Here is a 27,628-nt window from a genome sequence, read left to right as displayed (position 1 = left end):
TTGCAAATCCTGGAAGTGTGTTAGTTTGTCTGTGGGTCTTAGCTGTAAACACAGGGAGACTGCGCACAGACCTAAAGCAATGGTAGCATTACAGTGCAAAAACTGAAGCTGCTGTTAGTTACATGGAGTGAAGTGCCGGCTATTCCACAACCCCCCCGTGCCACTTTCGCTATAACCAGCGCCCCGGGCTGCATTGAGCCGGGGGGCAACTCGCACAGGTTGGTGCAAACTGCAAGCAGCCTGCAGGTGTAACTGCACATGGTGCTAATGGCTCAACCTGACACCTTTTGTTTACCTTTACTTTTCTCATCTCGTCACACTCCCCTTTGTAAACTTTCACAGGTTTCACATCCTGTCAGACTGAGGTTGTAATACTCGTCCGAAGCCATTATTTTTTTTACAAATGGGGCAAGTGATTGGTGCGGAGGGACATCCCATAATAAGCTTGTCAAGTTTGTATACACTCACCTGTGTGAAGCCCAAATTCACAACTACGGGTTCACTACTAGATGCTCATTACATCTGTGAACCTCCCTTTCTCCCAATCTCCAAATACACCCCTCCCTCCTGCTCCCCTCATGGAGTTAAAATCAAGGCTCAACACACTGACTCCTACTCAAGCTCATTCTTTCTCAGGCCCTCGTGGCATTCCTTACTTCCCTCAGTCTTCCCTTCCTCCGACAATACACAAGCTGCTAAAATCCAAGCTCAGCATTGCCGAATTAGCCACCCAGGCCCTGCGGTGTGTAAAGTCAATGCCTGGTGTAGTAAAGGGACGAGCAGATCCTGGATTCTCATCTTCATCATAGGCAGTCCCTCGGAATCGAGGAAGACTTGCTTCCACTCTAAAAATGAGTCCTTAGGTGGCTGAACAGTCCAATACGAGAACCACAATCTCTGTCACAGGTGGGACAGACAGTGGTTGAGGGAAGGGGTGGGTGGGACTGGTTTGCTGCACGCTCCTTCCGCTGCCTGCGCTTGGTTTCTGCATGCTCTCGGCGACGAGACTCGAGGTGCTCAGCACCCTCCCGGATGCACTTCCTCCACTTAGGGCGGTCTATGACCAGGGACTCCCAGGTGTCGGTGGGGATGTTGCACTTTATCAAGGAGGCTTTGAGGGTGTCCTTGAAATGTTTCCTCTGCCCACCTTTGGCTCGTTTGCCATGAAGGAGTTCCGAGTAGAGCACTTGCTTTGGGAGTCTTGTGTCAGGCATTTGAACAATGTGGCCTGCCCAGCGGAGCTGATCAAGTGTGGTCAGTGCTTCAATGCTGGGGATGTTGGCCTGGTCGAGGACGCTAACGTTGGTGCATCTGTCCTCCCAGGGGATTTGCAGGATCTTGCGGAGACATCGTTGGTGGTATTTCTCCAGCGACTTGAGGTGTCTATTGTACATGTCTCTGAGCCAAACAGGAGGGCGGGTATTACTAAAGCCCTGTAGACCTGGATTTTATTGCCAGCATGTGGTGAGTTCGTTATTCTCAGTCAGGGGCAGTACTGGGTTCCCAGCCAACCATCCCCGACTGGAATCAACCATCACCGAGCAAGGCATTTTTACAGGGTCCTCTTTTTAAGTCAGTTTGTGAGAGTCTCCTGTGTCCATGAGCTGGCATCAAGCATTTCTGTTAAATCCTATTTCCACAGACTGCTGCCAAACGAGTAGACCACGCTAAAAACAGTTCAGCGAGACCTCAAAAGGTCTACAGGAACCGGATGTAATATCACAATCACCAGGAGCCACTAATATAAAAGAGCCCATGCACCGAGGGCCCAACCTGGGGCCTTCTAATCTCTGTGGTTCAGTGCAGCACTGGGCAGTGTATGTACCCACTGAGTGACTGGGAGAGGAGTCACTGCAAGTTTATTCAACTGCCAATGAACAGCAAAGTAATAACAGTCACAGTTAAAGATGTTGGTAAAAGTGACTGACAGGTGTCCATAATGTGGGCATGTTAAACCTAGCTGCACTCTTTGTGGCTCCAGTACCACATTACTTCTCTGAATTTCTCCGAAACTCCAAATAAATCTTTTTTGTGTGCATATCGGACTAAAGTGTATGTTCAGGCTACTTCTATACGATCACCTGTTTGGGTCGGATTCAAATACCTCCGCCCTACCATTTGCGTTTGTGCCTTCAGCCATCTGGGCCCAACACTCTAGAATCCCCTCCCTAAACCTCCCCGCCTCTCATCCTTTAAGACGCTCCTTAAAACTTAAATCAAAGAATAAGCCTTTAGTCATCTGTTCTAATACCTCCTTTGGCTCAGTGAAACATTTTGTTTGTTTACACCTTGGGACATTTTACTATGGTAATTGCGCTGTATAAAAAGTAAAAGACTTGCATATCCATAGCACCTTTCATAATTTCAGAATGTCCTCAAAACACCTTACAGCCCATTAAGTACTTTTGAAGCGTAGTCACTGTTGTAATGTATGAAACACAGCAGCCAATTGCCATCTTAGGTCGGAACTGGTCGCACCCTGACCAGCTCCACGGGCGATGGAACTGAAGAATTATCTTTGTGGACCCCAGAGGAGTGAGCGGGGCGGGGGTGGTGGGCAGACTCGGCAAAATAATGTGGGCCGCTGCCACCCTAGGACCCCCTCCCTCTGCGCACGCGACCCATCCCACCCCCACAACATACCTTGCTGGCGGCCGCTCTGGCCCAATCATGAGGCCTCAAAGCGGCAAGCTACACCAGGGCAGCTGTTTGGCACTCGGCAGCTCGCCTGCCAGATTTAAATGAGGCCATTGCCTTAAAATGGTTTCATCATCATAGGCAGTCCTTCGAAACGAGGATAACTCGCTTCCACACCAAAAAGGGACGAGTTCACAGGTGTTTCAATGAAGGACCTAATATTCCAGATCCTGAACTACATCCTGAAGGGTGAAAGATGCCTGTGTGTGGATTGTTTTAACGTGGGGTGGCCGTTGCACACCAGCCACCACACGGGGCTTGACAGAGCGAGGTCTTGGTCCAGTGGCAAGGGTTAACCAGGACGATTGGAGACCTGCTCTGCTGCACGGACCCAGTGCGCCCACATATCGCACAGTGTGGGCTGGGCCCGTGCTGCCCCTGGGCCCCGAACTCACGTCTCTCCTGGGCCCCGATCACATCCCCCTACAAACTCTCGGCGCTCCTTCGCCCCGACCTCGCCGCTCCTGCCGTACTTGCCCACGCTCCAATCACCGACCTGGTGTGGCAGCGGGGGGGGGGGCTACCTCTTCGACACAAGAACTGGTGGACAATTAGCGCAATCCTCTGGTCGAACGCCCAAAACCGACCCCAGTGAGTGTAGAGATTCACCGGGTGTGTTGTAGAATCATAGAATTATATTGCACAGAAGGAGGCCTGTGCTGGGATGTCACACTGCAGCAAATCACGTGGGCAGCCCATAAAATAATGGGAAAAGAGTTTAGCATGCCAAGTTTGACGGTTACAAGGGAGAGAGAGATACCCTATCAAAGCTCAAAAGCTTATTCCTGTATCCTGTCTAATCTGTGAGCGAATGTACTGAATAATTCTGAACTATTCTGAATAATAAATCACTTGCTAACTTTACATCAATCAAAGTCTTGTGGCTTTTGCATCTATTTCTTGTAGTGCAGAAATGATGAGAATTATTGAATGCACCTAATTGCTTTTAGATTAGGTGTCTTCTCCTTAAATACACATGTATTGTACAACCACTAGCCCATCACAGTTTGAAGCGTCTGATCTGACTGATAAATATGAATACACAGGAGATCCCTCAGCTGTGGGATACAGTCTGGGCGAAACTGGCCATACACAAGAAAAGCCCCCAGCTGAAGGGAATATAAATCCAGGGCGAGCATTTCACAATTCAGGATCCCAGGGCAACAGCAACTTTAAACTATCCTCATTTATTGTTGGTAGCTGGAGATTTGGAAGGACATGGCTCACCAAACTCCCATGTCTGCTAGTGATTTCAGTATAGACAGCATTCTGTCCAACAAGGACACCAGATGTCCTTCCGATCGGCTCCTCTGGCCGAGCCACCCGCTCCTGTTCCATTCTGACCATGGTTTTCTGCCCAGCCGGCACACTTTTGGTTATTTTGGACTCTACTCAGCTCCAGGATCAATTGCCGGTGCCTTGGGATACGAGGATTTTTACTATGGACGTGCGGAGAGGCGATCGTACTGTTCCAATTGGGCCCACCAGCCCCGGCCCCATTGCTGTCCGGGACACACAGGTAACCGAACGTGAGCGTTTGCTGTTTAAGATAGCAACTTTATCCTGTTTCTAAAGAGTTAGATTTTGGTAACCTATATTGTTATTGGCGTGGGGAGTCAATCAGGGTCATTTTAACCAAAAGGCTACACTCCAAAAGTACTTCATTGGCGCTTTCAGACATCCTGTGGTCGTGATAGGCGCTATATAAATCCAAGTCTTTCTTAAAGCTCCCGGTGGGAAACTGACGAGATTCTGCAAATTCGGCAGAGATGTATTAGTGACGGCAGATTCGATCTTGTCAGCTCCTCACCGGGTGGGTTTGGTTAAAATTACCCCAATCCAAACTGTAGCTCAGTAAGGATTGGGGTGTTTTCCTGTTGCTTTTAAAAAATCATATAATGGTTTCACTTCCATTTTGTTCTTCTGATTCTGTGCAACCAGCTTTTAAATCTTTGCATCCTCATTTCCTAAGGCAGCAGCTAACTCGTGCCGAGATTACACAGACCCCACCCTGCCCTCTCCCAAGTAGCTGTTCTTCATATGCGTGACGAGACAGTGGGTGTCAAGCATGCTTTCCGACCGTGGGGGGCATCACGGCCGTGCCCTGGTGCGGCTTCGAAACACGCAGGGACTGCCAATCAGAAAGAGGGGCTTCAGTCTCCAGCTCAGTGACTGAGGCAAATTGCCGCGCCTGAGACACGCTAACTGAGGTCAGGTTGGGGATCAAACCTGGGACTTACTTTCCTGGCCGGTTCCACATTGGGGGGGATTTGGGAATTTCTAATTCGGTTGATTTAAAGGGCAAGTCTGGAAGTCGTGCTCAGGCTGTCACAGCTCCTGAAATCGTCGCTTTCTGATCCGATACAGATACCAGAACCCACTGTCCAGGCTCAGGGCCCTGCTCCACGCGAATACACTTTACAGTGCTCCTTATTCTGGTCGCATCACAGGAAATCTGCGTTCGTTTGTCGACTTCCCACATTCATAAAAAATAATTTGTATTTATATAGTCCCTTTCACAATCATAGGATATCCAAAATTGTGCATGACAGGCAATGAATTACTTGTCCCACTCCAAGGACGGGCACATAAATCCAGGCTGACACTACCAGTGCAGTTTTTTTTTCAAAAATATACTTTATTCATATAAAATTTTCACAATACACTGGAAAATAGCTCAGTACACTCCTAGTGCAGAGTTGAGGGAGCGCCGCTCTGTCGGAGGGGCAGTGCTGAGGGAGCGCCGCTCTGTCGGAGGATAGTGCTGAGGGAGCGCCGTGCTGTCGGAGGGGCAGTACTGAGGGAGCGTCGCACTGTCAGAGGGGCAGTACTGAGGGAGCGCAGCACAGTCGGAGGCGCAGTACTGAGGGAGTGCCGCATTATCGGAGGGGCAGTACTGTCGGAGGGGCAGTATTGAGGGAGCGCCGCACTGTTGGAGGGACAGTGCTGAGGGAGCGCCGCACTGTCGGAGGAGCAGTGCTGAGGGAGTGCCGCACTGTCAGAAATGCCATCTTTCGGATGAGACATTAAACCGAGGCCTCGTCTACTGTCTCAGGTGGACGTAAAAGATCCCAGGGCACTATTTTGAAGAAGAGCAGGGGCCAATATTTATCCCTCAATCAACATCACTAAAAACAGATTATCTGGTCATTATCACATTGCTGTTTGTGGGATCTTGCCGTGCGCAAAATGGCTGCCGCGTTTCCCACATTACAACAGTGACTACACGCCAAAAATACTTCATTGGCTGTAAAGCACTTTGGGACGTCCAGTGGTCGTGAAAGGCGCTATAGAAATCCAAGTTGATTCTTTCCTCTGAAGCGTTGTGACGTTTTACCAGATTAAAGGTGTTTTATAAACACAAATTGTTATTGTGGCTTTAATTGCTCACTGCCCCTTCGCCAGGTATCCCAAGTCCTACTGCCATGCCTCAGCTGGGGCTCCACTTCCTGGCCCAGGCTCAGAAGAGGAGACGGAGACACAGGACAGTCTTCACAGAGCAGCAGCTAGAGGACCTAGAAAACCTCTTCAACAAAACAAGCTACCCAGACAGTGGCACGAGGGAGAAGCTGGCCAGGAAGACCCACCTCTCCGAGGAGACAATCAAGGTACAAGGCCCCTGGTTTAAGGGTGTCCAGCCTGTCCGAGAGCAGCATTGGCGGTCAGTGCGCAAACAGACTGGGGCGGTGAGATCAGTTTTTGGCGGTCGTGTAAAACGGGTCAAGTCTTTGATTTCAATGATCAATTTCACTCCCCGGGATTCTCTTAAAGCAGTGCTTATTGTGTGACTTTCAGTAACATAAAAGTTAGTGTTGAAGAGATAAAAATGGTACGTAAAAGGTAAATTGGGGTCACGGTTTTCAAATGGATCTCTACCTTTTGCCTTATTACGATTTGGTGACATTAGTTAGAGAGAGGAAAATAAATCAAATGACACAGGCAGCTATGCAGCAACTTTCTGCTGGATCGTGTACATTTGTAGGACAGGATTGGAGTCAGTTGTGATGTCACCCCTGGCCAAATGGCCAGCGACACTCAATACCTTGGCCCACACATGAAAAATGGTCATTTGGGAGAGACACCAGAGGACAGTCTTAATACAGCAAGAGCTTGTGAGAGGTGAACTTCTCGGGGTGTACGAGATAGATAAGGGACTGGAAAATGTACATCCAGAATTTTACTTTAAATTAAATTGTAAGAGTAGCACACGGGGACATAGGTTTAAACTAGAAGGCGGCAAATTTAGGACTGGTATCAGGACTCTGTCGTAGAGTAGTGGAGGAGAAAGTCCTCAACTCATTTGAGGAACAATTGGATACAGCAATGGGAGATAGACTGTAGTCTTTCTGAATGGGTGAATTTAGACGGGCTGAATGGCCTTCCTCATCTGTAACTATCTTGTGTGACAGCAGAGAGCCACGCCACGGACACTCCTATCCTGCAGTCTGAATTTACCAGGCGTCAATGTAAAGGTGCCCAAAAGGTGGTTGGAGTTTGGGAATTAATCTAATTCCCTGCTCCCACTATAATGGGGATATGGCCATCATCATCATCATCATAGGCAGTCCCTCGAAGCAAGGATGACTTGCTTCCATGTCAAAAAGGAATGATGTTCACAGGTGTTTCAATGAAGGACCTAATATTCCAGATCCCGAACTACATCCTGAAGGGTGGAAGATGCCTGTGGGTGGATTGTTTTAACGTGGGGTGACCGTTGCACACCAGCCACCACACGGGGCTTGACAGAGCGAGGTCTTGGTCCAGGGGCAAGGGTTGAACCAGGACGACTGAAGACCTGCTCTGCTGCACGGACCCAGTGCGCTCACATATCGCACAGTGTGGGCTGGGCCCGTGCTGCCCCTGGGCCCCTCGCCTCCCCTGGGCCCCGATCACGTCCCTCTATGAACTCTCACCGCTCCTTCGCCCCGACCTCGCCGTTCCTGCTGTACCTGCCCACACTGTAGTCAGCCGTCGCCCTCCTGCAGCAGCACGCACTGCTCCCTGCAGTGGTATGCCGCCGCATGTTGCTCCCTCTAATGGCCCCGGCCTGCTGATAGTCTTGGCCATGAGAGGGAGCAACATGCGGCGGCCCAGCCTGGAAATCAGATATGACTACAGGCTGACAAACAGTAAGAAGGTGCTAAATGGCCTGCTGAGTGGGATCTGCTGTATGGAAATCACAGGTCAGATCCACTTAGTCAATCAAACTCGATAAAGCTGCTAATCCAATAATGGATGTTTCAGCATTGCCTAAGGCCCAAACTTAGTAAACAGTTTAACGACCTTCCTCCATCCCCCCTTCCCTCAGCCCCTGGCCCCCTACTGTCCCTCTAAACTAGATTTCCAGTGGATTGTACAGGGAATTAATTGGTACCTCATAGTGAGAATGTATTCCCTGCCCTCCCCCTCACTCCTGTAAACAGTGACTGGTGTTGGGACACAGTTTCAGGATCACCTTAAGCCCTCATTACCTTATCCGTCATTCCTTTGTACATTACAACAGTGACCACACTCCTAAAGTACTTCATTGGCTATAAAGCACTTTGAGACGTGCGGTGGTTGTGAAAGGCGCTATATAAATCCAAGTCTTTCTTTCTTACTTGTACTCAGCCAGCAGTCAGTCGTCAGCGGCATGGGGTCTGATCCAGAACTGATGTCCAAACACACGGAACGTTAAGCAAGGCTTCTCAGCCCTGGCTCTCTGTGTTTGGCTTGGTGCAGCGAGTGACAACATTGGGATAAAGTTACTGGATTTTCTGCACTGGCTCAGTATTTTTACCTCCATCTTCCCAACTACTGAGTTCCTGGGCCCACCAATGACAGCGTTTGGCAGTAGCAACACATTTGCCAGCGGTGACACACAAAGAGGCAATGGGATGGTGTGTACAAGTGATATCCTGGGGCACAGTCAGTGGTTCACATGTGCAAACTGACCGAGTGTGCAATACTAAGCTCCACAGTGGTGCCAATTTACAGGAGGACCAGCAACATTGGTAAATGCAGGAGACCAGAGCAGATGGATCATGCTCCCAAGACTCAAGCTCTAGTGTAATAGCAGCTTAACATGTAAGATTCTGAGGGGATTTGACAGGTTAGATGCTGAGAGGTTGTTTCCCCCTGGCTGGGGAGTCTAGAACTAGGGATCATCATCTCAGGATAAGGAGTTGGCCTTTTAAGACTGAGATGTGGAAGAATTTCTTCACTCAGAGGAAATTCCCTGCCCCAAAGGGCTGTGGATGCTGTGTCATTGAGTATATTCAAGGCTGAGATCGATAGATTTTTGGACTCTAGTGGAATCAAGGGATATGGGGATAGTCCAGGGAAGTGTTGAGGTAGAAGATCAGCCATGATCTTATTGAATGGCAGAGCAGGCTCGAGGAGCCAAATGGCCAACTCCTGCTCCTAATTCTTATGTTCTTAAGGCCATTCAAAATACAGTTGGATCTGAGGTTGAGACACCAGGAATAATGAGCCTCAGATGGATGGTGGCTGAAGAATGGAAACTGAGGGGCCTTCCTTTACCGTCCCTGTGTTCTTATGTCTAACGCTCATCATTATCCACGCAGGTCTGGTTCAAAAATCGACGGGCAAAGACAAGGAAACAGAAGATGCCTCTCCCAGGACGATCGGACAGTTCGAGTGAGTGCGAGACGACAGATGCAGTGGACAAGTACCCCAAACAGTTAGTGCACAGTGGCAGTGACTCGTGACAGTGAGCACTGAGGGACCACTGACCTGCACCCCCAGAGATACCGGGCAAAGGGGCATTTAGTTCCCAACCCGAGGTGGATTTTTTAGAAAAGTAAAATGTAAAAGTACATTCACGGGATGCAAATGGATGGCCCAACCCATCTCATCCAACTAGGAAAGAAATCCTAGAGGCCCCATTAAAGCATCTACCCCTTTCTTAATGATGATTGCATAGTTTTTGCCTCCACTATGTTACCCAGAAGTCTTTTCCACATGTCGGTGACACTGAAGAACTCCCAGCTCAGTCTTAAAGTTTGAACCTGCGTTTCCTTGTTCTACTTTCATGGTTTAACTTGAAGTAGTCTTACCAGTTTTGTACCAATTACTCTTGTATACCTCTATGGGATCCCGTCTTAATCACCTCATTTCAAGGCTGGAAGCCTTCAAACCTTAGTTCGAGGCAAAATTTTGAATTCTGCTGAATGCTGTCGTAAATGCTGTTTCATTGTAAAAATAATAATTTAATATTTAGAGACTAACAGAATCTTGAATTTCGAGTGTAACACTATATAAAAAAGACTTTCACGACCACCGGATGTCTCAAAGCACATCACAGCCAATGGAGTGTAGTCACTGTTGTAATGTGGGAAACGAGGCAGCCAACTTGCGCACAGCAAGCTCCCACAAACAGCAATGTGATAATGACCAGATCATCTGTTTTAACGCTGTTGGTTGAGGGATAAATATTGACCCCAAGACACTGGGGATAACTCCCCTGCTCTTCTTCGATATAGTGACCATAGGATCTTTTACCTGAGAGGGCAGACGGGGCCTCGGTTTAACGTCTCATCCGAAAGATAGCACCTCCGACAGTGCAGCGCTCCCTCAGCACTGCACTGGGAGTGTCAGCCTGGATTTTTTAAAATATGTGTTCAGAACCCACAACCTTCTAACTCAGAGGCGAGAGAGTGCTACCTACTGAGTCACAGCTGACACAGGAGTAAACCATTGGAGTTGGGCCCATGATCCTTTTAATCACCATCTCAACCACCCAAACATAGATCAGCATCTTGAATTCATGGCCTGTTACTTGTTACTATATATTTATATATGTATATAGTGTATTTTTACTGTTGTTGTGGTAGTGCCTATACTCGAGGCTCTCGGTGTCGCTGAGCTGTCTGTGAGTCGTATCAACTGTTGGATCACCAGAGATTTTCTGCTAACGATCCTGTCAGTGAAATATTGTAGTAATGTCAGAGTTTGTTCGTGCGCCTCTCTGATGGTGACAGTTTGATCGGTGAGAACGGACATTTGCGTGTAGACCTCAGCTCTTGCAGAGACCGGAAAAAAATCAGATTGCTGAACCCCCCCCTCCCCATGGCCGCAGTGGATCGCAGAAAGACTTTGCCACTAACATTATCCAGGCCTCAATGGGAGTTGGAATCAGTTTGCCATTTTTGCATTTTAATAAACGACATGGAGACGACAAGTTGCGGGGCTTCCATTTTATTTATAATTTGCTGCCTCACTTTACAGCTGGATGTTTACTGAAGGAAGGCCTGTAGACAAATAGATCTATTACAGTCCCAGAACACTGAGGCAATATTACCAATTGTCTAAACGTTGCTTTGAGCAGAGATGTTCAACAGCACCTCTCCACAGTTGCATTAAGCAGGTTTTCTACAATGTAGCAGCAGCATCAGTGTAAAGTTGGTGTGCTTTCTCAGTTGTGTCCAACCTGTGCATTTTTCATGGATGATGGGGGCTTGCAAGGAGTGGTGGGAGAAGTATATTTTTATGTAGTTCTATAGGAAACCTCAGCAACTGGTCACAAAGTGGGGTGACTGTGCAAAGAGATCTTGTATTGATCCCTACCATCGACTTTGACCGATATCAGAGCTTTGTTTTGAATAGTCCCTGGGCTCATTTCCTCTGCTGAAGGTGTTGTCTACTTCGTGACATACAGTTCAAAGTTTACTTCCCTCCCCCGGTACCTCACCCAAGTGTCCTGCCTATTTAGCTGCAGGAGGCATCATTTACCAGCCCAATCCTGCCACCTGATGTCCACACCCAAAGGGTAACATTCAGGAGTACGCACACAGGCTGATTTTCCCCTAAGGCACACTTAGGCTAACTGTGGGAGCCCTAAAGCTACCCTGAGATCAGTTAGCTCTGTGTGGACCAGGGATCATCAGGGCCATCATGGAAAGGCCCAACTGGTCCATCCAGTCCTGGTGTAGCCTATCCAGCCGCCCTCCCCTGCCCACAGTCACAAAATCCCCTGGGAGAGGCAGAACAGATAAACCATGGACCAATTTGGGGAAAAACAAACTCTGGGACGTTCCCCTCCGCCCGAGAACAACCAAACTTCAGGAGACAGCAGTAACTGATAACACTGCTGGCCAAATCTACCTTCCATGACTCGAGATGTCCTGCCACTCCCAGCTCTTGAAGTAAATCTCTGTGGGGAAAAAAGTACGCACTGGCGTCTAAACCCAACTCTGTCTTTTCTTATTTTCTACTGATTAGACCGTAGACCTCTCCTCCCTAACCAGCCCAAATAACCTACCCACCTCAACACAACATCGGCTCAATCGCAATCTCTCCAAATCTACGGTGGTGAAATCCATCTTGGGCGATGGCTGTCCCATTTACACCGAGTGTAAAGATGTGGCCAATTTGCTATTGCCCATTCTATGCAAATGTCACCCCCCGTGTTTCTCTAATGAAAACAATCTCAGTTCCCTTAGCCTGTCCTGCTAACCAAGAACCCAGAGACTTGGTATTATTCTAATGCCCCGCCCAAACCGACTCTAGGGCCTCCATATCTCCCCATGTGAAAGGACCAAAATTTAGCAGAGTTTTCTAAGTGCAGCCTTAAATTCTCTTCCTAAACCTCACTGCCTCTCCTCCTTTAAGACGCTCCTTAAAACCTATCTCTTTGATAATGCTTTTGATCACCTGTCCCAATATCTTATGTGGCTTGGTTTCAAATTTTGTTTGAAACTCCTGTGACATGCCTTGGGAAGTTTTACTACATTAAAGGCATTTTATAACTGCACGTTATAGGGCAAGTCTTGTGGTCCTAGGTGTCAATTTAACTGATTTAGTCATACATCACAACGCCCATTCAATTTATTTTCAGCCCTGCAGTTTTGGCATTCCTTAACTCTTGCCCATCCGCCCCCATCTCTCTCCGCAGCCTCTGGAGGTTCACCCTGCACGGTATAAAAACACCTGGAATTACTGCGCCCTGAATCCATCAATAAGTGAGACTTTTCCTGCTCTGGGAACTTGCTAATAGAACGTGTATTTATATAGCGCCTTTAACGTAGTAAAACATCCCAAGGCGCTTCACAGCAGTGTTTTGAGACAAAACAAATAAATTTGACACCAAGCCACACAAGAAGAAATTAGGGCTGGTGGTCAAAGAGGTTGGTTTTAAAGAGTGTCCTGAAGGAGGAGAGATCGAGAGGTGGAGAGATTTAGGGAGGGAGTTCCAGAGCTTGGGGCCCAGGCAACAGAAGGCACGGCCATCGATGATTGAGCGATTATAATCAGGGATGCTCAAGAGGGCAGAATTAGAGGAGCGCAGACATCTCGGGAGGAGGGGCGAGAGCTGGAGGAGATTACAGGAATAGGGAGGGACGAGGTCATACAGGATTTGTTAACAAGGATGAGAATTTTGAAATCGAGGTGTTGTTTAACCAGGAGTTGATGTAGATCAGCGAGCACAGGGGGTGATGGGTGAGCGGGACTCAGTGCGAGTTAGGACACGGGGCAGTGAGCACAGGGGGTGATGGGTGAGCGGGACTGGGTGTGAGTTAGGACACGGGGCAGCGAGCACAGGGGGTGATGGGTGAGTGGGACTCGGTGCGAGTTAGGACACGGGGACAGCGAGCACAGGGGGTGATGGGTGAGCGGGACTCAGTGCGAGTTAGGACATGGGGCAGCCGCGTTTTGGATCACTCCCGTTTACGTAGGGTAAAATGTGGTAGGCTGGCCAGGAGTGCGTTGGAATAGTCAAGTCTAGAGGTAACAAAGGCACGGATGAGGGTTCATTCATTTAATGAATTGCCTCAAAGGTTTCCTACTAAAGCTCCAGACCCACAAGATGCAAACATAACAAAGCATCGAGCGCGAAATGTAAACCAGAGGACCCACTCCCCTCACGGAACCCGACGCAGGAGGCCGCAGGAGAGGACAGCAATCTGGAGGATCTCACCAGGCAAAGGTACTCCGTCAAGGCATTGGAAAGGATTCAAGGAATCTAAAGAACAGGCTCTGCATGAGGATGATGAGAAGTTGGCACCTTTAACTATAAAAGGAGACCCTGACCACTGGTGGTAAAATGCACATAGAAATACGTTTATTTAAGCAACGAGAAATACATGCCAGTAGCAACAGATCATTCAGAAAATACAGGAAGTCTCCACAGAAGGAGAATATGCATCAGTTAGGCAGGAACATGCAGTAACGCACAGGGCTGTGGACTTAAAGTTAATACGACAGAGGCAGAAAAACTCCAGGAAATGAAAAACCAGCAACGGTAGAAAACCAGGGAAAACTCTGCTCCTTCAGTCCGCAAGAACAGTCATCCTCACTTACCTTTGAATGCCCGTCTGGTTTGCTCGGGCGCTCTTAACACATACTGAAACTGCAAGCACACTGTACCAAAGAGCTCATGTCCCAGGTGAGCAGGGCAGTGGGTGTCCGCCCCACTTGGCCTCTCCACGGGTCAGACAAGTTCCCAGGCTTGATTCACGGCTTTGTGTCGAGTAGGCCGATCTCAGCCCGGGCAACGGTTAGGCTGCCACGACTGACCTTAGTGTCTCCTTGTGGAGAGAGAGAGAGAGAGAGAGAGAGACAGAGACAGAGAGAGGATAAAACAGTCATGATCGGCACCCAGAGACTCACGCTGGGAAGTGCTTGTGTGTGAACATCAGGCTGAGGGTTTGATGGGGATCTGCTGCCATCTGTGCCCTCTCCCCACCCACCCACCCCCTTCCCGGTTGAATAGGCTCCAGTCACTCATTGTCCATCTCCAATATAAAGATGTCCTTTTGATGATATTATATGTCCCCTCATGTACTCAGAATCTTTCGCATAGGAGGCCATTCAGCCCGCCACGCCGCCACGCCTTTGTCGGCTCTTTGAAAGAGCTGAACAATTAGACCCACTCCCCGAGCTTTCCCCACAGCCCTGCAATTTTTTCCTTTTCAAGTATTAGGCGGGAAATTGTGTTAGGGAAATTGATGGGATTGAAGGCCGATAAATCCCCGGGGCCTGATAGTCTGCATCCCAGAGTGCTCAAGGAAGTGGCCCTAGAAATAGTGGATGCATTGGTGATCATTTTCCAACAGTCTATCGACTCTGGATCAGTTCCCATGGCCTGGAGGGTAGCTAATGTAACACCACTTTTTAAAAAAGGAGGGAGAGAGAAAACGAGTAATTATAGACCGGTTAGCTTGATATCAGTAGTGGGGAAAATGTTGGAATCAATCATGAAGGATGAAATAGCAGCGCATTTGGAATGCGGTGACAGGATCGGATCAAGTCAGCGTGGATTTATGAAAGGGAAATCATGCTTGACGAATCTTCTGGAATTTTTTGAGGATGTAACTAGCAGAGTGGACAAGGGAGAACCAGTCGATGTGATGTATTTGGTCTTTCAGAAGGCTTTTGACAAGGTCCCGCACAAGAGATTAGTGTGCAAAGTCAAAGCACATGGTATTGGGGGTAATGTACTGACGTAGATAGGGAACTGGTTGGCAGACAGGAAGCAGAGAGTCGGGATAAATGGGTCCTTTTCAGAATGGCAGGCAGTGACTAGTGGAGTGCCGCAGGGCTCAGTGCTGGGACCCCAGCTCTTTACAATATACATTAACAATTTGGATGAAGGAAGAGTGTAATATCTCCAAGTTTGCAGATGACACTAAACTGGGTGGCAGTGTGAGCTGTGAGGAGGACACTAAGAGGCTGCAGGGTGACTTGGACAGGTTAGGTGAGTGGGCAAATGCATGGCAGATGCAGTATAATGTGGATAAATGTGAGGTTATCCATTTTGGGGGCAAAAACACAAAGGCAGAATATTATCTGAATGGTGACAGATTAGGAAAAGGGGAGGTGCAACGGGACCTGGGTGTCATGGTACATCAGGTGGGCACGCAGGTACAGCAGGCGGTGAAAAAGGCAAATAGTATGTTGGCCTTCATAGCTAGGGGATTTGAATATAGAAGCAGGGAGGTCTTACTGCAGTTGTACAGGGCCTTGGTGAGGCCTCACCTGGAATATTGTGTTCAGTTTTGGTCTCCTAGTCTGAGGAAGGACGTTCTTGCTATTGAGGGAGTGCAGCGAAGGTTCACCAGACTGATTCCAGGGATGGCTGGGCTGTCATATGAGGAGAGACTGGATCAACTGGGCCTTTATTCACCTGAGTTTAGAAGGATGAGAGGGGATCTCATAGAAACGTATAAGATTCTGACGGGACTGGACAGGTTAGATGCGGGAAGAATGTTCCCGATGTTGGGGAAGTCCAGAACCAGGGGACATAGTCTTAGGTAGGCCATTTTGGACTGAGATGAGGAGAAACTTCTTCACTCAGAGAATTGTGAACCTGTGGAATTCCCTGCCGCAGTGAGTTGTTGATGCCAGTTCATTGGATATATTCAAGAGGGAGTTATTTATGGCTCTTATGGTTAAGGGGATCAAGGGGTATGGAGAGAAAGCAGGAATGGGGTACTGAAGGAATGATCAGCCATGATCTTATTGAATGGTGGTGCAGCATCGAAGGGCCGAATGGCCTGCTCCTGCACCTATTTTTCTATGTTTTCTATCGGTGACCCTCGTGGGCGAATACTGAACGCACTCGATCACACTCCGCTATCTGCTACTTTAATGTCTCCAGTGAAGTAGTAGACACTGGACTGTCCGGTCAACCCGCTGAGGGTTCAGCGGCTCAGTCAATTCTACCCCAACGTCGCAAAGATTCAGGTTTTTTTTTTGGTCAGGTCCTGGGCACCGTCCGGTCAGGAACCACCGCTGAGAGAACTACTAATTGCTCAACGAACTGATCCAAAAGTTGGGCAAGCAGGGAATTCCAGTGGAGAACTGAAGATGGCAGGAGGTGGGGCTAAGCGATAACCTGTCCAGATGTCACACTCAGGGAAAAAACATTTGAAATGGGGCCGTTTTCTGAAAACCAGGCAGGGTGCGGGTGGAGTGGAAGAGGGGCCGAGTGTGATAGGAGCAAGCTGGGCTAGGGTTTATAATGGCAGGATAGGGGATCTGAGGGGCATTTCTGTCACCCAGAGGGTGGTGGGGGTCTGGAACTCACGGCCTGAAAGGGTGGTAGAGGCAGAAACCCCCATCACATTTAAAAAGTACTTGGATATGCACCTGAAGTGCTGTAACCTACAGGGCTACGGACCGAGAGCTGGAAAGTGGGATTCGGCTGTGTAGCTCTTTGTCGGCTGGCACGGACACAATGGGCTGAAATGGCCTCCTGCTGTGCCGTAAATTTCTCTGATTCTATGAAGAGTGGGGTAATAGGGGCAGGTTAAACCTAGTGGTGGGGTGACAGCAAGACTGGGGACAAGGAGATGATGCCACAAAACTGCAACTTTAATTTATATAAATGCCTTTTAGCGAATTGTGAGACGCAGCAGAGAGGACAACATTTACTTTTTTTTTAAAAAGAAACTATTTGAGTTTGTTAGAAAAATTTCCAAACAACCCACTCAAAATCGAGATTGTCCAGACTAAGTTGTTCAAGTACTTTAGAGTAATGTATATTGGTCCTGGGGTTATGAGCTACGCTGTAACTATCTACTGGGCAAACCTGGTCGAGTCCCGTCAGTCCAGAGTACCTGGTCAGATTTTCTCAGGGATATAAACGAAACAGTTCTTTCCAAGTGTCTGGTCACATGTTGCAGCAACAAGATTTCGCATCCCCTGATTTTAATCGCAACACCATCGGTGGCCGAGCCTTCAGCTGCCTGGGCTCTAAGCTCTTGGATTCCCTCTCTAAACCTCTCCGCCTCTCTCTCCCTCCTTTAAGACGCTCTTTAAAACCTACCTCTTTGACAGAGCTATTCAGTCACCTGTCTGAATATCTCATGTGGCACGGTGTCAAATTTTGTTTGATAATCGCTCGTGAAGTGCCTTGGGACGTTTACTATGTTAAGGCACCATATAAATGCAAGTTTTTTCATGTAGCACTACATTGTCAGGTTAATCATGCGGTGCAGGAGAAACAATATCATCCTATCTGATTGCATTTTCCAATGCTATACTTTGCACTAATATAATTGCTAATATAGTACAATATAAGAGATCTTTCCCAGGCTGAATTACTATTTATGCAACATATAGGACTGAGTTAAACAACAATTAATCATTAATTCATTATCGGCAGGATTTGCAATATAGATTGACTGGACTTTCTAAAATGAACTCCGCCTGGTGGATAAATGCAGCAAGTGCAGCACTGAGATAAACAGCAGAACGTCAAAGGTTCAACTGCATGGCTGTGCTGAGCGAGGTGGTCTGAGACTGGGCAGAGACTGGAAGCTTGTAACCGGGCTGCAGAGCACTTGGGCTAATTGTCAGCCTGGGTTTCTGGTACCGGCTGCTAAACAGTAATTCCTGCCGGAAGACGCCCACGTGCGGCTGTTGGGACTAGGACAGAATCTGACACAGCGACGATGCCCTCCTTGGCCAAATAGCCTTCCACAACTCATTGCCTAGCCTTCTCACATCACAAGTGGCCGGAGGGTTGTACCTGGAACCAGCAGGCAGCAGGAGTCAACATTTCCGAGAGTGGAGGGAGGGGAGGGAGGGGAGCAGAGGATCACACATTTTGTAATGTGCAAAAGACTTGCATTTCTATAGTGCCTTTCTTAACCTCAGGATGTCCCAAAGTGCTTTACAGCCAATGCAGAACTTTTGAAGAGTAGTCACTGTTATAATGTAGGCAACACGGAAGCCAATTAGTGCATAGCAAGCTCCCACAAACTGCAATGGGATAAATGATCAGATAATCTGTTCTAGTAATATTTGGCAAGCACAAAATTATAAGTTGCACTTCATGTACTATTCTGTTAATGGGACAATGCCATCTGTGAAAGTGCAGAGCTAATGTACCAGATGGCACTGCGCCTTTAATTAGACAGCCATATACAAATGTAATCTTCTTAATATGGTTCATATTAAGGGGGAGGGGGCAGTGAGGGGGGTGGGCCAGTGAGGGGAAGGGGGCAGTGAGGGGAAGGGGCAGAGGGGGGCAATGAGGGGGAGGGGGCAGTGAGGGGAAGGGGCAGTGAGGGGGAGGTGCAGAGAGGGAGATGCAGAAGTGAGGGGCAGGGAGCAGTGAGGGGGAGGGAGCAATGAGGAAGAGGGGCAGTTGGTCCCATAAAACATGAACACATTTCCAGTATCATTATGCTCAGGGACCAAAGGAATTCTTCTGGCTTTATGTCAAGTGGCAACAAAAGCAAAGGGAATTAAAAAAAACGCAATATTCAGTTAACGGGAGTGAAATAATTCCAGCTCTCAAATTACAAAAGGCTTTTTGCACCAAACTCAGTGCACAAACAAACAACGCATTTAACCAAACATCAATTTCCAATGTTTCTCACAACACTTCTGCTCGTGAGTCCGATGTGTTTGTCTCTCCGTCTGTCTGCATTACTCTCTGTCCTTTAAATAAAATAAAATCTTTTAGCTGCCAAATTTACCACGACTCACACACACACACACACACACACACACAGGTTAATTACAAGACTTTGTTTTTTACATTGATTAGTACATTAACGTAGCAAGTCCTGGGAGAAGGTGGCTTGTGTTTCCAGATTCCGTTTCACATTCGCAGTAGTTCTGCTCTATAAATTGCAGGACTGCCACCCTTTGACAAGTCTAAAACCAGAAATGGGGCAGAATAGAGGAGGGAGGGGAGGCTGGCTGGGGGAGATCAGAGCTTGGGTCTCGACCTTTGCTGTGCTGAGATGCTCTTGCAGAGAGCCAGCACGGGCTTGACGGGCCGGCTGGCCTCCTGTGCTGTAGCCATTCTACAATACAATGGTGACTGTCTGAGTCAAACCCTGGTTTTATCAGAAGGAGTTGGGGGATTTTATTGGTGTCATGATCGTATTTTGTGATTCCATTTTTTTTTAAGCCCGAAGCCTTGCCAAAGAGCGACTGAACTTTAAATTAAATTACGGTGACTGTACAAGTCAATTTCTGGAATTTTTATGTAGGATTTCATTGATTCTTTTTGAATGTCGCATTCATCACTGGCACCCATTACTCTGTGAAAACCAGCAACCAAAACGACCTTGCTGCAGATAAAAATTTACTAAGAAGCTGAATCTCCACCAAGACTCAGAAATGGAATTAACTGAACTTTAGAAACAAAGTCAACACTTCATGACTTTTGGTGCCTGGTTTTCAGATTCTGAAATTTTTGGCTACCTTACTTAAAATGTCTGGAGCAAACCAGGCTGGTAACAACCCTAGACAACTCTGCCAGGAATGGAACATTTTAGCTATGAGGAAAGATTGGATAGGCTGGGGTTGTTTTCTTTGGAACAGAGGAGGCTGAGGGGAGACCTGATTGAGGTGTATAAAATTGTGAGGGGCCTGGATAGAGTGGATAGGAAGGACCTGTTTCCCTTAGCGGAGGGGTCAACAACCAGGGAGCACAGATTGAAAGTAATTGGTAGGAGGTTTAAAGGGGAGTTTGGAAGCTGAGTGTAACGGGCTGGAAAAGGCTGCATTTTGGAACTAGAGGAAGTGGATCTCATTTTGAAAAAATAAAGACACCCAAAAATAAATAATTCTGTAAATCAGAGCCTGTTCGGAGATGGTTGAAAAATACAATCGGGGATTAGGGATTGAAAAAGATAAGTGCAATAAATTGTAACAAGATTCCGGTCGATCATGACACCCAATCAAACCGGGAATGGCACCATAACACGCTCTCGCCCAACCAGTAGCTGGGTACAGTCGGGTGAAGCCTCCAATTAATCTCCACCTACATTGCAGTTGATCAGGATTTAAAAAAAAGTTAAACTCTCCCTGAGCAGACCAGCAAGATCCCAGATTCAATGCCTTGGGTCTTACCAAATCGGCAGCTCTCAGTCAGGGCTTAATTAAGGGGCGCTACATCATCCCAGCTCCGCCCTCCACCCATCCCCAGGATAGGAGAGGGCGGGGGGGGGGGCGGAAGAGGAGGACGATGCCAGTGTTTCTGCCGCTGATCAATATCGAGCGACTCTTGCTTTGAAAGGCCACGCGTGGATGTTGAGTGAGGACAAGCTTGGCTGTGGTGCCTCCCGTGGAAGAATAGCCCGCCGCCACTCAACGCTGAGGCTCGCCTGTCAAACCAGCAAAGAGTCAACTAGCCTTCGAGAGAGAGAGTCGGTGGGGGGTGGGGGGGGGGGGGGGGGGGATGAGAAAATAAAGAGTAAGTTATTGACAAATTCTAATAATCATACATTAGTTGCCCTCTGAACAACAGTCCATCCGTAAGCCTTTCCTGACCTTTATTTTTGGTTTTTACTTCAACTAATAAACAGCCTTTTAACTATACGATCCCCATCCAGCATAAACTGAATCAATCAATAACCCATCCACCCCCACGAGTCGAACTAGTCCCGTAAAATCCCAAATACAATTCATATCATCATTCATTTATGCTCTAATATACAATGAAGCAGTTGTTACACCAATGGGATATAAAAACTGCAAAGTGGGGTTAGTACCTATATTCCAGGTTTTACGGTACATGCCATAAATTTGCCAATAAACGCACCATCAGCATTTATCAGAGTCAAACAATAAACAGGAATCACAAACCAGCTTCACGTTCATTAATATATATATCTTTCAGTCATTGTATCAAAGGAAGAGTAATTTCATCTATTTAAACTACTATGGAATGCAGGGATAGTTAGTCGGGTACAAGGCACTAGGATCAACTATGACTGCATCTGGCTGAACTAGTATCTAGGATTGTGATCAGCAGTCTTTCTCCAAAGCACAATATAGAACGGAGTCGAGGAGGAAGAGTAGAGTCCGAGGAGGAAGGTGAGGAGGTTTTTTTACGACTGCATTTCTGCTCTCAGCATCCAAGGAAACCAACAGCAGAAGAGTAATCTGGAACGAGAAGAAACAAGAGAGGGGAGGGAATTGAGACAGGGGCGTTCCAGAATATAAAGCAGAGCAAGGATTCAGAGAGGGTCATTCAGCCCCGACACACAGCGGAGAAAACCCCAATCACCCATCCACCTTTAACACAGCTGTTCACTATCTTTAACTGTTTCGACCAAATAATAAATTCCTGTTTTTTTTTATGTTTTCTATTGCAAATGTGCTATTCAATTCAACCCCATAAACTCAATCATTCTGGGTCTTGAAATTATACGGTGTAAAAGTTAGCGTACAAGATTCCAGTCCCCAATATTTTCATACGTTTAGCACGCTCATTAACAATGACAGTAGAGTTTCATAAGAATGCATTCACGGGCTAACATTATACATGGCCCAAATTCAAACCCTTCAACGTGTAAAATCCTCGCTTTCGGTTAAAGTCAGTAAATGCTTTCGATGATAAAAGTCACAGATGAGGTTTTTTCCTGACTCCTGTCGATCCACGAGGACGTGGGAATTTCAGGAGCACACGGATAGTTCACGAGTAAATAACTTGTTGGTAATTAGAAGCAGTGGTGGGGGGAGGGGCGGGCAGAGAGATTGGTGCTGGATTGCTCGAGCAACACGATGGGCCAAATGGTCTCCTTCTGCACTGTAAACTTCGATGGTTTTATTGTGGTGACTTTGGCCTCAATAGGGCTGAAAGAGTGAGGGCTGCACTGTTGGAGGTGTCCCTCCTGCAGTACTGAGGGGAGGGGCTGCACTGTTGGAGATGCACCCATGCAGTACTGAGGGGGGGGCTGCACTGTTGGCGATGCCCCCATGCAGTACTGAGGGAGGGCTGCACTGTTGGCGATGCCCCCATGCAGTACTGAGGGAGGGCTGCACTGTTGCCGATGCCCCCATGCAGTACTGAGGGGGCTGCACCGTTGGCGATGCACCCATGCAGTACTGAGGGAGGGCTGCACTGTTGGCGATGCCCCCGTGCAGTACTGAGAGGGCTGCACTGTTGGTGATGCCCCCGTGCAGTACTGAGGGAGGGCTGCACTGTTGGCGATGCCCCCGTGCAGTACTGAGGGAGGGCTGCACTGTTGATGATGCCCCCATGCAGTACTGATGGGGAGGGCTGCACTGTTGGCGATGCCCCCATACAGTACTGAGGGGGGGGCTGCACTGTTGGAGAGCTCCTGCAAAGCCCACAACCCAAGAATGATTTTTTTTTAATGTAGCAGCTTTTATTTTTCTTGTATCTGAGCCAATAGACGGAGTCTGGGTGCATACATTACATCGCCAACAGTGCAGACTTAAAAAAAACGTGTCTCCCTGCCTCTGTACTTGCTTAAACACGGTCATATCGCTAACTTTTTCCAGATCTGACAGAAGATCTTCGACCTGAAACGTTAACTCTGATTCTCTCTCCTGACCTGCCGAATATCTCCTGAGCATTTTCCGTTTGTATTTGAGGTTACAGAGTCGCTTAAAATAACAAAGGGATGGGACAGAGTCGATAGAAACAGCCCAATGGCTTTTAGGGGTCCAGAATAAGGCGACGGAGAGATTTAGGGCAGCGAGCAGGAGAAGGAGGTGTGGAGTCCTCTGGTGTTCGTGATTGAAGCTGAGGCCAGGTTAACATTTAGGTTAGCCAGGTGGGCTGAAGGAAAGGGGAATTCAGGGATTTGGGAACCGAGCAGGGACATGGGATTAGGACTCACGGCGGATAAAGACATCACGGACTGGATGGGCCGTGTTGTCATTTCTGCATAGCAGCATGGAGCGAGTGAGGGGGTAGAATATAAATTTGGACCATTTGGTGTTTCATTCCGGTGTGTGTGCAGATTGTCGACACGTGAGCAGATTCTCCTGATCCTGTGACGGGCTGATAAGCGTGTGTGAGGGAGCACGGTGTATCGCAGACAGGCAGCGAGCGGATGCCTGGACTTCAAGCTTTTAGTTTCAGGTCCGACTATCCACTTGACTCCAAACTCTGTCCTGGCGAGCTCGACTTTGGACAGAATCAGCGCACAGAAACAGGAAACGGAACAGCACCGAGTAAGGACCGTCACTGCGCAGACTCAAAGGTCTAAAGGCAGAATGAGGCCCATTGTCCAGGTCGGACCAGGTCACAGGGTCATGTGCACGATGAAGGTCGGGGTTTACGATTTGAGACTGTGTCATCGAACTCTGCTTCCGCCACCTCAGCCCTCCAGGGCTGCCCAGAGTCCCCAGCATTTAATCTCTTGGACACTGCTCCGAGGAACTCAGGACAAAAATCACAGGGACGTTAAAAAAGTGTGGTTTTTTTTAACATTTTATTCGTGCATGCCAATTTCCCCCGTTGCCAAGGAAATGAAGTGGCACATGTTGGCACCCAGGGATTGTGCTCGAGCTATGCCAACAGTCAATGGGATAAGAGTTGTGCAAAGCCCAGTGATCTGGGCGCTGCTCAGTCAAAGGCAAGCAGACCGATTGATCCCTACGTCATGTCCTGAATGTTTCAACACTGATTTTAAAAAACGTGATGTCGGGAGAACTTGGAACTTTTCCTGGATTATCACACACTGCTCGCAGATCCTGAGGAAAGTCCTCAACACACCCAAGTACACGTTTGGAAATTGGAGAGTATGAACACAAAAACCTGCGATAAAACAGACAAAAGGCCGACGGAAGGGCAGCAATGGAATCAAGAGCTTGCGGCTCCTCTGGGGTTCAATCAGCATAATCAAAACTCGCCACGCCAACTCAGGAAGGTGTTTGGCAGGTCGTTTTCCCTGCCTCCTGCCGGGAAGGTGCCAACTCCCCTTCGGGCACAGTTCGATGGCCACCCTCACCCCCCCCCCCCCCCCAGCGGGCCATTCTTCAGAGCCAGTGAGTGTCAACGGGGCTATTGACAAGGTGGAGGCTTGCATCAATTCCAGTCCTCACGGGTCGTCCAAATGAGCACGTTTTCCAGCTGGATCAAAAACCTAGCCCTCACCCCACCCAGCCCCGAGGCTATGACGTCAACTCGCCCACGCTGCTCGATTCCATCCCCGGGCAGCAGGTTCACCAGCCAAGTCCGACTTGTTTGCCTGGGCACCAAACAGGCCACGCGGCAAAACTGGGTGGGAGACAAAGGTTGGGCGACACAGCTTTATGTCACGGCCGAAACAAAATCCATGGTTTTCCCCCTACGCAAACTCCCTTTAACATACACTGCCCTGGAGGAGCCACCAGCTACATCATCAACTCCTTCACACAAAAACAGTTCCAAAGGTCGTTAATAAATATAAAATAGAATCTTCCTATCAACATACCAGTGGTTACAGATTATTAGATGTGGGTTTCTTCAGAAAATCCAAAAGTACTATTCTGAAGTATTTTAATAAGCCTGTAAGATAGCAGTGACTCAGAACAGTACTCCCAACAGCAAGGATCATCCTTTGACAAGGAAAGGGAAATCTCGCCATCCACTCTTGTTTCTAGATGGCAAACCAGTTCAATTTTAACCAAGGGTTTCCAATTGGGTGGCACAATGGGCCCCTCTATGGGCTTCAATGTGTGGAGTGCTGGTGCCAGGGTTTGTGGCCCGCACTTCCTCCCTGCCCACCTCTGCCCAGCGCCCCTCGCCACCCCCCCAAACAGGCTGCACCTCCCGTGCCACAGAGCAGACTCCAAAGGAAGAAATTAAGGAACGTCTCGTGGGTAAGTCACTTTGAGAGCAGCGTAGCTGCTGGTTAATCAGCCCAGAGTGGGGGCTGGGCCTGGTCCGTGAGGCTCTTGAGGATATTTCCCCCCCCCCCCCGCTCTCGTTGCCCCTGGATTTCTATCGGTTGCCTTGACCCGGACTGATAAGGGTCTTGCGGGGAGGGGGGAGGGGTGGGGTGACATTACCACTCCACACTCCCGTGCACCAACACAATCAATGAAAGCGCCTCGAGTTAAAGTTACCGTGGCGATAACGCCGCTAACTGTTGAGTGCTGATGACATCGCTGAGGGAGCTGGACACTGAGTGTGACCCCATGCGAGAGAGCTGAACCAACACCAACAGACACACCCGGCTGGAGTCCTGGGGTGTAATATTAACAAACACATGCCTTGTATGACATCCTCGCTCTACGGTTTATCAACATTCAGTGGATTAAAATAATAAAGGCATTTCATACAAATGTGTCACCACATTTGTTATTAAAATCACAGAGCAGGACTATGACCATCAATGCACAGATAGTTCCGTTATTAATTGGGATCAAGACCAACATTAGTCTTCAAAAAGACTTGCATTTCTATAGCGTCTTTCATGTCCACCGGGCATCTCGAAGCACTTTACAGCCAATGAAGTACTTTTGGAGTGTAGTCACTGATGTAATGTGGGGAATGCAGCAGCCAATTTGCGCACAGCAAGCTCCCACACACAGCAATGTGATAATGACCAGATCATCTGTTTTTGTTATGTTGGTTTTAGGATAAATATTGGCCCCAGGACACCGGGGAGAACGCCCCTGCTCTTCTTCGAATTAGTGCCCCGGGATCTTTTGCGTCCACCTGAGAGAGCAGACGGGGCCTCGGTTTAACGTCTCATCTGAAAGACAGCACCTCCGACAGTGCGGCGTTCCTTCAGCACTGCACTGGAGTGCATTCAGGTTAATAATTGGACCAGTCCCCATTTTAAAGTCATACATTTGGTCCTTATTTTTTATATTATACTTCAATTCTGATATTATTGATAGTTAAGCAGCAAAACTGAAAGGAGTTTGGGAAGCAGAGTTGGTTCGAGCACAGGCCGAGCCAAAACTGTGGCACTCCAGCGCCATCACTGCCAGGATGGTGTAATTACAGCACGAGCTCACGTGGTCAATTCCCATTATAAATGTGGACATCGGAACTTGTAATGGGCAAAAGTTGACACGCTGGTTCACAAAACTTGCCAACGGGAAGTACAATTTTATAGATAGAAAGTTCAAGCAGAAGTTACGAATTTTATTGCATGAAAGATTTTTTTTTGTGCATATCTGGCTGTATTGTGTTAATCCAGCTCCCTTGTCACGACTCAGAAACCCCTTTTCAAAGCTCTTGATCAGCATTCAGCATCTAAACAACAATCGCTCAAAACAGCAACCAATGACATTAAAAGAGTACTTCAGACAAATTTTGGGTTGAAAGTTTGATATTTAGAAGGTGCACAGATGGCGAGATTCTCCCTTTCAATTAACCCTTTGAGTTCCGCATGTTCTTGACAAAATATTCCCTTGTGGCCGTGTCATCATTACCTTCAAGGAAAAAAAAAAGTGATTTCACCAGTGCAAAGAGAGCCAGCGTGCAATAGAGAACAAGCAATGGTGTGTGTCCTGTACACATCACAAGACTGCATCGAGAACCCCCATGGCCTTCAAAGGGTTAATTTATATTATCAATCTCTTATTAACAATGTAACACAGTGTTCCCTCACGAAATCACGGGGGGTGGGGGGGGCAAAGAGAGACAGAGGGTTGTAACAAGAACTGAACACCACAGAAGAGCAGGAATCCCAGTGGCCAAAGTCAACCAGCCTGCAATATTCCTGGTTTTAGCTCACAGGGTCCTGGGTTTGTGGCTTAAATCTCACCAGCAGCGGAACAGGGGGTCCCGGGGGGTGGGGGGAGGGGAGGCACTGGAGCACGTGTTGGATTCCAACCCCCCCCCCCCCCCAATTACCGCTGTTTTTTTCCCTTCCGCACTTGCTGCCATGAAGTTTAATACCCGCCCTCTCGTTACCTCGCCAGACTGGCCAACCTCCACTTGCGAGGCTGGACGGTGAGTGTCGGCAGATGACCCACCCCTCCGCAGCGTTGCAGTTACACACGATCGTGTCCTCATCGGACCGTCACACGTGCTCGTTAACCGCTGGACAGTGGCCAGAGGCGAGAACTCTGGTCGATTTGCCCCCAGGGACTCTGAGCCCAAATGTAACTGCTGGCCTGCAGTCACATAAATTGTGTTGAAAACTGGACTAAAAATGTGCAAAACTATTTTATTTTTAAAAAAATAGGACAATGGAAACAAGAAACAGTCGCCATTTTGAACCAGAGTTTTGGGGATCGCTTAAAACAGAACTGATTTGAGAGTGGA

The 27,628-nt window shown here is 48.1% G+C and overlaps 2 protein-coding genes across 5 annotated transcripts in view; one reads left to right on the top strand and one right to left on the bottom strand.

Annotated features, from left to right (window-relative positions):
* Window positions 1–3,933: 3,933 nt before the first annotated feature.
* Window positions 3,934–9,802, top strand: LOC139239062 (homeobox protein goosecoid-like). Its single transcript, XM_070867569.1, has 3 exons — window positions 3,934–4,201; window positions 6,103–6,305; window positions 9,264–9,802. The coding sequence occupies exons 1-3, from the start codon at window positions 3,934–3,936 to the stop codon at window positions 9,405–9,407; spliced, it is 615 nt and encodes a 204-aa protein (XP_070723670.1). The 3' UTR covers window positions 9,408–9,802.
* An 8,795-nt stretch (window positions 9,803–18,597) lies between these two features.
* clip3 (CAP-GLY domain containing linker protein 3) overlaps window positions 18,598–27,628 on the bottom strand; it is a 59,234-nt gene continuing 50,203 nt past the window's right edge. For 2 of the 4 annotated variants that reach the window (XM_070867676.1, XM_070867679.1), the window contains exon 14: window positions 18,598–19,089. In XM_070867676.1, coding sequence (XP_070723777.1) covers window positions 19,008–19,089 — 82 coding nt within the window. In that variant the 3' untranslated portion in view covers window positions 18,598–19,007. Of the gene's footprint in view, window positions 19,090–20,835; window positions 21,550–26,416; window positions 26,791–27,628 lie in introns of those variants that run through there. The other 2 variants (XM_070867680.1, XM_070867681.1) reach the window with 2 other exon arrangements.

The sequence above is a fragment of the Pristiophorus japonicus genome, chromosome 26, assembly GCF_044704955.1.
Source record: "Pristiophorus japonicus isolate sPriJap1 chromosome 26, sPriJap1.hap1, whole genome shotgun sequence".
NCBI classification, from domain to species: Eukaryota; Metazoa; Chordata; class Chondrichthyes; family Pristiophoridae; genus Pristiophorus; species Pristiophorus japonicus.
This window is presented reverse-complemented; position numbering and strand designations above follow the sequence as displayed.

Coding starts and splice junctions, on each gene's coding strand:
- LOC139239062 (XM_070867569.1), top strand. CDS start 3,934: ATGTCTGCTAGTGATTTCAGTATAGACAGCATTCTGTCCAACAAGGAC. Junction 4,202..6,102: donor CCAGCCCCGGCCCCATTGCT/GTCCGGGACACA, acceptor CCCCTTCGCCAG/GTATCCCAAGTCCTACTGCC. Junction 6,306..9,263: donor TCTCCGAGGAGACAATCAAG/GTACAAGGCCCC, acceptor TTATCCACGCAG/GTCTGGTTCAAAAATCGACG.